Genomic DNA, 9,480 nt, shown 5'->3' on the forward strand with positions numbered 1-9,480 from the left:
TTATCTGGATGAGAATTTGATAAATACAATGGCCTCGAAGCAAGAACAAAGTTCAACAGGGGACAGAAAGGCGATATACGAAGAAATGTGGGTTACTTGCAAAGCTGAAGATGAGTACAAAACCTGAAAGAAAAGTCAAAGATTGAGGCAATAAATGCGGGTCCTCACGACAATTATGAAAAAGGGGGGCACATGACAAATAGCCCAGGGTGCATGGTATGATCATGTAGGCATAAAAACATTTAGGACAAACACGTGAATATCATAATAACATCATACATGACATATACAGGTACTCCAGTAGAGCAAGAGATTTTGGTGGCAGCTGAGCTGAATCGACGCAAAAGAAGACTTTCTAGTTTCACTTAATAATCTTTTTGAAATTTTGATTTTTTTTTCAAAAATCAACTCATAATGCGAGAGGTGAGTTGAGCCTCGTGCGCACACTGAGGTATTTTTAATTTATGTTTTTAAAAAAAAATCAACTCATAATCTGATAGGTGAGTTTAGCCTCGGGTCACGCGCTGAGGCATTTTCAATTTCTGTTCTTCAAAGATCAACTCATAACCCGAGAGGTGGGTTGAGCCTCCGGTCACACGCTGAGGTATTTTCAATTTTTTTTCAAAAATCAACTCATAATTTGAGAGGTGAGTTTGAGCCTCGGGTCGCACGCCGAGGTGTTTTCAATTTCTGTTTTTCAAAAATCAACTCATAATGCGAGAGGTGAGTTGAGCCTCGGGTCACAGGCTGAGGTATTTTTCAATTTCTATTTTTTCAAAAATCAACTCATAATACGAGAAGTGAGTTGAGCCTCGGGTCACACGTTGAGGTATCTTTCAATTTCTGTTTTTTCAAAAATCAACTCATAGTGCGAGAGGTGAGTTGAGCCTTATTTCAAGCGCCGAGGTATTTTTCAATTTCTATTTTTTTCAAAAATCAACTCATAATCCGAGAGGTGAGTTGAGCCTCGGGTCACGCGCTGAGGCATTTTCAATTTCTATTTTTCAAAGATCAACTCATAATTCGAGAGGTGAGCTGAGATCCAGGTCGTACGTCGAGATATTTTATATATTTTTTAAAAAAATTGACAATCGAACAAAATTCAGTGCTTTTAAGTCTTTGCTCTATCCCTGTTTCATAGCAATGAGCAAAGAGGGGCAGCTATAATCACTGAATTTTGTCCGGGTCAAATTTTATATTTTTTAAAATTACATCTTGAACCCTAAACTTTTTTAAAATTACATTTTAACCTTTAACTTTTTTAAAATTAGTTTTTGACCCTTAAACTTTTCTTATTTACATTTTGGGCCTTTAATTTTTTCTAAAATTACACTTTGACCGTAGAAGTTTTGCATACTCTGCAATTTGCTTCTCCTGTCAGAAAATCCTTAGCCGCCAAGCGTAACTTGCGCACTTGCAGTCCAGCGGCCGGCCTAGGCTCATGATGGCCTCCCTAGCTACCTGCTCCATGCAAGAAAATCAACAATAAAAGCAAAAAAATCAACCAAAAAGGAGCAGCCAAAAAAATCAAGCAAAAAAAGGAAAAGTAACAGCAAAAAATAAAAAAAATCGCAAAAAACTAAGAAAATTTTGGCCCTTCCCCCACGACCACCGAGGGTGGAGGAAAACTGAGTGACGAGCGGCGGATTGGGGCGGTGGTGACGCTTTCAAAGTTGGGGATTTTGAAAATAAAAGAGAAGGAAAAAGATGAAAAGAAAAGAAATGAGAAAAGAAGAGAAGAGAGAAGATGAGGAGAAAGAGGAGAGCGCCAGAGGGCGTGCACTGCTGGATGGAGGAAGCATCGGTGGTGGAGGTTGAGTTAGGGCTAAGGTGAAAGAAAGAAAGAAGAAATGAAGAAAAAAGAAAAAAAGAAAAAAATAAAAGAACAGTCGGGTCGACCTGAACCGACTAGTACGACCCGAGCGACTCGTATCAGTCAATAGGCTGACTCAGCATCCAACAGCAAATAGACCAGACCCAAGCAACACCAGCAGGCCGACCCAAAATAGCAGGCCCACAATCAGCAGTAGGCCTATCCAATAGCCAGCAGGCCAGCGGCCCAAGAACTTGCAACATGCCAGCTACCAACCTAGCAGGCTGACCTTGCGGTCGAATCAGTAGGAAAAAAAAGCAGGAACCCAGATTCGGCAGGCTCGCCCCAGTGGCCCAACAAAGCAGCAGGCCTGCCTAGTCGAGGCCCAGCAGTTTCGGCCCAGCGGCCAGCTGCCACTGCAGCAGGCCAGGCCAACAGCCAGCCCAGCCCAGCAGCAAAAAGAAAAACAAAAAAAAAGGAAAAAAAGAAAAAAGCCCGAGTCGTGTAGCCCATTCTTCAAGCCCGTAATTTTGGGCTTTTCGGTAATTCTTTTTTAGCCACTTTTAATTTAGTTCATGTATTTTGATGAAATTTTGTTTTTAATATTATTGGAATTTTTAAATATTTTTCTTTTTTAGTTTTAGAAATTTTATTATGTTCATTTAGTTGCAATTTATTTAATTTAAATAATTTCAATAAATAAGGCAACAAATTGATTTGACATTAAGCCGTTGATTTCATCGTTATGTTGGGTGAATATCATTAGCTTGTGTCAAATACGGGACTCCCTTCTAAAAAATTAAGAAATTCAAAAATTCTCGTGTTAAAATAAAATGTTTATCTTCTGTAAATTATCAAATTACATTTTTAAAATATATATTATGTAATTTATCAAAATTCTTGTGTCTCAATCGAATCACGATTAAATATTAAATTGAACTCGTATTTTTGAAAATTAAGAGAACGCGCGCTTAACGAGATACCAATTTTGGGCGTCACGAGGGTGCTAATACCTTCCTCGTACGTAACTGACTCCCGAACCTTAATTTTCTGTGGACTTTGACGTGGACCTTAAATTGACTCTTTTTTTTAGAAAATTTTAAAAATAAATTTTCTTTTAAAAAGAGAATTTATTAGGTGTTTGATCACACCTAAAAAAAAAAAGATCGGTGGCGACTCCCTTATTCTTTTAAAAAAAATAAAATAAAATAGTGACTCTGTTTCCAAATTTTCAATAATCGCTTCAACTAGCGCCCATGCAAATTTTACGTCACTACAGGTTTAAAATAAATATATGATTTGGAAAATAATTATAAATGTTGGTTGGTTGGTTGGCAAATAATTCTTACCAATGTAACCTAGTCAAAATCTTATCCTGGTTCCTACTTTGACTACCAAGCTTATTAAGGATAACTTTGGAAATTAACATTAAACTATTACTCTATAGCCTCCAACTTTGCCTATTTTTGAGCAATGATCTCGTCCTTTTCTTGTTTAAGGATGCCTAGCTTCATGTCATCTCATTTTCAAAGGCTCATTAATCTATCACACTATATCTCATTTCTTTAACATAAGTTTGTTTGTTTCCTCCAAGTTCTCAATGAATCCATCGCCATCATCATTGTTAGGGTCTTTCTTTATATGTCTTAGAGCTTGTTGTAATATGAAATGCAACATATGTAAATGTTACATAGTTTCTCATTTGATCTTTATCTGAATCATTGTATTCACTTTTGGATCCTTCATCACTCGCAGCAAGGGACTTCTATTTCTTCTTGTGAGTATTGGCACACTCAAATTGAATTTAACCATTCCTTTTGCATTCATGAAACTAAATGCCCATTTTCTTAGGTTCAAAGTATTCCCCCTTCACAGAAACTTTCACTTTATTGGTTGTTATTCTTTTCGGTATTTGAGTTAATTCCTCTTCTTCAAACATTTTTCAAAAGCTATTTTAAAATACTTTGCGAGCAAGAAAAGTTTGTCTTCAAGTTCTTCAATAAAGGTAGTTGTTAAATGTAATGTTGTAACCGTTGTTTGAATATTGAAGGCAATGTTATCTCAATCTTCACCTTCTCCCATTCAGATTCTTCCAAGTTCATTTCAAAGGTTCTAAGTCAACCAATGAGTTCATCACTTCTAATAGTAGTGATGTCTTTAACTTGCTCAATTGTTGTAACCTTGATGGAAGATTCTCTTGCAAGAAATGAAAAACTTTGTGAACAAGTTTAAGATTAGAAAATCTTTTACCAAAGCAAAAATGCTTCACTAGAAATTTCACAAAGATGAGTATAAAATTCTTAACTGATTATGAGCTAAGTAGAAACTAAGATTAACGTAAAAAAATTATATATACCAGAGTTATGATCACTAAATTACACATTGTTGATTTAATTGTTCAAGAAAGAGGAGACAAGGAGGAGATGTTGGTCATGACAAAGAAACTAGTTCACCTATGACAAGCAGAGAGTTGAAGTAGCTAAGGGAAGAGGAGGAGAAGGGAGAAAGGAGAGGAGAAGGTTGTAGAGTGCTAGATAAACAAGTAAAAGGCTTAAGGGAGCAAAAAGGAAGAGATCACTCATCCATCGTGGGTTAGGGTACATATAGGGGAAGATCCCCTTTTCTGGTAGTGCCATGTCATCAATAATAGGGATAATGGCCCTATTGTGTGATCAGTCAAGTGGAAGGCCATTACATGTCAATTGTCGTCAATCGTAGTATTGTGTGGATTTGCCCTAACATTCCGTTTGTTGATATAGTAAGAGATTATTATGCCTCAATGGTCTTAAAGGATAAAAGTGGGCTGCAAAAGTAGGTAGCCTGATGGAGAGTCTAATGGGTGGTCAAAAGCGGGTGTCCTCCCTATGGATGGTGTGAAGTACATGGATGGCTAGTCACGAATAACCAACCTGATAGTCTCCATTAAGGGTAATAGGGTTGGGGGCCATTCGTAGGTGCTTTCCAAACCACTCCTTGTGCTACCATATTCCAAGCTAGGGTAGGTGTGTGACAATTGCTCCCTGTCCGAGAGGTAATTTATAAGGTGTCCTATGTCAAGACCATCTAGGTGGTTCCCTAACGGGTTGCATGTTGGACACATAAAGGGATAGAATGGTCGAAATACCAAAAGTTAACTATTGTGCATGCTGAATACATTTTAGGATAGAAGGGGTGTATTGAAGCTTTTAGAACGGATGCATTAAATGAAAATATTTTTCAACTATTCATGGAGAAAAGAGACAATTGATAGAATGAGTCATTTTACAAGAAACGTGTCTAGGTGGTATTGGCTGTGAAATGTCGAAGCGTTTGTGCTATCGAACACACCATTTTAGAGAGGGTTATATAAATAAGTTTTGTCTTCAACATCCATGCTTTTTTGCAGCTTTAAAATTTTTCAAGTATTTTTGCTGATTCTTTACAACAGTTCTCTATTTCCTTAAGTGTTCTTTGTTGCTTCCATTCTGATGTGTCTCATGTGACTAACTAAAAATACGATGAAGGCAAGTACACCTATCGATAAATAGTATAGCTATGGTGAGTAGAGATATCGTATCCATGAGGACTAAAAATATTAGTAATTATCGTTTTCTTATTATTTAACCGACAAATTGGATTGATGGGTTTTAAGCTAAAATTACTAAACTAATTTAACTAAGAACTCAACAGAAAATAAATCAAGAAAATAACCGAATAATAACCAATGATAGAAACAATGCCCAGAAAAAAATCTACCTAGATTTCATCGATTATTATGAATTTTAATTAAACGATTTATTCACTTGGTGTCTTGATCAGTAGAAATCCCTAAATTTTGCTAATATCTCTTTCGAGAGTAAGAACAACTGACTCTAGGTTGATTAATTGAAATCTCTTTCTAATTAAAACCCCTATCGTCACATTAACTCGATCTATGAATTTCCTTATTAGATTTGACTCTAATCCGGTTGATTTATGTCGTCCTATTTCTAGGACTGCATGCAACTGTACTCAATTATGTTAGATCTACTCTTAAACAGAGACTTTTCTTCCATTGAATTAAGCACATTAAACATGAGTTAATATATCGGAAGTATTAAAACAAGAAATAAGCACATATAATTGATAATAAGAATCAAATATTTAGGGTGTAAAACAGAAATTAAATAATAGAATTCATCATTGGCTTCAACGGGATGATATGAAGAACGGCAATCAAGAAAATAATCATGACTATTAGCTGAAGCATGACAATGGGAAAACAACAACGAAAAGCAATAGGAAAGAACGGTGAAGGGGCTTCATGTTTTATGGAACTGATGAATTTGTGAAGAATTCACAAGAGATTTACTTATTTATAGAGGCAATGCTTTGAGCCGCCATGTGAACAACAACAGAACTGAAGTTTCTTAGCTAGCGTGGGCGGTACAAGTTTGAGTAAAAAAAGCCAGGTATTTGGTTTGACTGTTTGAACTTTCAATGCTGTTATAATTGAAAAATCTATACATACAGATGGAAAATTAAATCTTTGAACAATACTTGCATACGTGATCTAAATGTTCACTTATCTTAAGATTATTGGGTTTTGTGTGACAAATGTATAGGAAGATAGTTGGGACCAGGTGGGTTTAAAATAAAGAAATGATTTGGAAAATAATTCTAAATGTGGAATTTTCTCACTACTTGTTGCAGGAGTTAATAGTGCAGGAGAGTTCTTGGTGGATTTGTTTGAATAAGTGCAGGTTTGATACAATTAAAACCAAAACCCCTTCATCGATATGGCGCCCTCCTCCGCAAGGCTGCATGAAGTTCAATGTATGCGGGATAGCAAATGAGGAAGTTGCAGGTTGAGGTGGAGTACTAAGAGATAATGAGGGTTTTGCAAGAGCTTTATTTTCGGGTCCTATTGCAGCTAATGATACAGTTTCAGCAGGGGCAGGGGTGGTGTTTATAGCATTGGATTGTTCTTATCAATGGGATGGAAGATTAATGGTTATCTTATTGTAGAAATTGGTTCAAAAATGGTGTACAATTGGTGTCTAAACAAAGATATGAGACCGTAGTCGTTACAAACAACATTTTCAGATATTGAGAGGAAAATTGAGCAGGTGAGTAGTGTAGTATTCTCGATGGAATATTAGAAAGGTAATGAAATGGCTTCAACTTTGGCAATAGCAAGTATTAATCATGGTGACATGTTTAAAGCTTGGTGGTGAGTGTTAGCTTTGATGTTAAGTATTTGTTTTTCAATTATAGGAAATGTTTCATTGTGGTATTTATAAGTAGTTCCTTTGAATGATGTTCTTGTTGTATTTACAACAGATCAATCTGAATGAAGCAAAAAAAAAAAATCTCACCAGTCTTTAGAATTTCTTCAAATGAAGAAATTCATGAGAAATGAGTTACAGTTTAAAGTTATTTATATAATAATAATATATTATATGAATGAGAAAAATAATAATATTTAAAACAATGAGGTAGTCATTCAAAGATCATTCAAAACTTTACTCCCCTTTGCAAATGAACGATGTTGATTCTAATACAGTACTAAGACGTTGGCTGACATTCATACTAATACGTCGGCATCCAATCACCATAACTAAAATTTTGTTTAAAATGCAAGTTTATTACAATTCATTCTAATACAGTAATAAGATGTTGGAATTTGTACCAAGACATTGACATCCAATGGCAATAACTGCTTCAAAACGCAAGTTTATTTTTCGAATACAATTTTGGCAGCAGTACTAAGAGGTGTGCTTTGTTGATGCTTTTGGCAAGACTAATTTTTATTAGATGCTTTGGCAAAGGTTGGAGTAGATACAGTATTTATTATTCATCATAATATGAAGAACAAGTTTATTCTAAACAAAAACTTTAAGGTAAAATGTATTACTAAGTATACATCATAATAATGAACGAGATTAAAATTTCTTCTTTTATCAATGAAAATGAGGAGGAATACTTTGTTCATGCTTGAAGAAATTTTCTGGATCAATCTTTGTCTTGACAGAAACTAATCTATCAAAATTATTCTTAAAATATTTACGGCCCCACACGCTTGCTTGCTTATAACTTGCCTTGCCATCATCATTATTTCTTCCAATATCGAGATCTCTGTAATTAACATACGCTGCTCGTGGAGATTTTGAAACAAAAGGACCCATGAAGCTATAAAGTTTCCTCATCCAGCTTATATACCTTTGAGATCTAATGTTTTCCTCTTCTTGCCAACCGATGTTGTAGTGTATCTTGTATAAGGTGCCTTTTCGATGGGGGAATGGAGTTTCTGTCTCTGAGATCTCGTCCATCATTCCACCGTAAGCTATAAAAGTTTGATGTGCTGAGATTGCTTCGTCGACCTCGAGAAGTTGGGGCCATAGCCCTTGTAATGCTATTTCAGGCACCGGTTCATGCACGAAATCAGATTTTGATTTGAATGAAGGAGGAAGAAGGGACCTATTCCTTTCGAGCAAAGCTTCCGATGTTTCATTTGAAAGTCCGTTTATGAACAATACAGATTTAGTCCAAGTCATCTCAATGAAATCTTCCTTAACGAGCCCAAGCTCAGGGAATCGTTCTTGCATCAATGGAATCAGCTCATTGGCACCACCTTGGAATACTGAAGAAAAGGTGACTAGAACCGTTCTTGTCTCATTTTCACTGGCTTTCCACGCTGATATCGCAACGAGTGAGTATACATCATTTGGAAGATTGGGTGCAACGTATTGCCAACGATGAAGAAGCTGTGTTGCATTTTGTTCCAAGGTCCTGCCTACTGAGAAAACAGTCACAATTGACGGAACATGAACCAGCTTTATTTTCCATGAAAGAACGATCCCAAAGCTTCCCCCTCCGCCTCCTCGAATGGCCCAAAACAGATCTTTCCCCATCGATCTTCTATCAAGAACTCTCCCACTAGCATCGACAAACTGCGCATCGATTACATTATCAGCCGCGAGACCGTATTTTCGGGACAATAAACCATCGCCTCCACCACTAATGAACCCACCCATTCCTACAGTGTAGCCAAAAGCCCCTGGGAAGGTAAGTTTCGTGCTTCTCTCATTGATTCTGTAGTATACTTGTTGAAGTAATGGTCAGCATGCAGCAACCAAGACTGTCAAAGGCACTACATGCAGAAGCTGCTGGTTCACCTAGTCAGCAAGCTGTTTATGTTTCATTTTGTAATTTTAAGTTAGAGTAATGTAACTTAGTTGCTTTATAACTATGTTAGGTTTATGTTTGATGTAATTTTGATGTTGACTGAGCTGATAAATCAGCTTTGTTTGTTTACTCAAGCTAATTAGCACAAGTTACTATGTGTATTAGTGGTAGTAGGTGAAGTTTAGGTCAACCTACTGTTTTGTCAAGATTGTAAACTTGTTTTATGTATTGGCTTTGTGCCATATTTAGTTTGATGAATGAATTCAAGAAGTTATCATCCATATGCTCTCCATTTTTTAGTTTTGCTTAAAAATTCATTTGAGTTTTCTGCTTTGTTTCTCCTACAAGTCACGAGACTTGCCATACAAGTATTCTGCTGAAGCTTGCTGCTGCTGCCTCTTGCTCCAACAATTGGTATCTAGAGCCACATTCTTAGAGGACCTGTTGTAGTTCAGTATCAAAACAATGGCATCATCAGGTTTTTCACCAGCTTCACCACCTGTCTTCAATGGAGAGGGCTT

At 36.4% G+C, this 9,480-nt stretch overlaps 1 protein-coding gene across 1 annotated transcript; it reads right to left on the bottom strand.

Annotated features, from left to right (window-relative positions):
• Nucleotides 1-7,481: 7,481 nt before the first annotated feature.
• Nucleotides 7,482-9,210, bottom strand: LOC121214416 (berberine bridge enzyme-like 13). The gene has a single exon (XM_041088018.1). It carries the CDS (start codon nt 8,806-8,808, stop codon nt 7,735-7,737), a length of 1,074 nt encoding a protein of 357 aa, XP_040943952.1. The 5' UTR covers nt 8,809-9,210; the 3' UTR covers nt 7,482-7,734.
• Between the last annotated feature and the right edge of the window lie 270 nt (nt 9,211-9,480).

Source organism: Gossypium hirsutum, chromosome D02 (genome assembly GCF_007990345.1).
Source record: "Gossypium hirsutum isolate 1008001.06 chromosome D02, Gossypium_hirsutum_v2.1, whole genome shotgun sequence".
Taxonomy (NCBI): domain Eukaryota; kingdom Viridiplantae; phylum Streptophyta; class Magnoliopsida; order Malvales; family Malvaceae; genus Gossypium; species Gossypium hirsutum.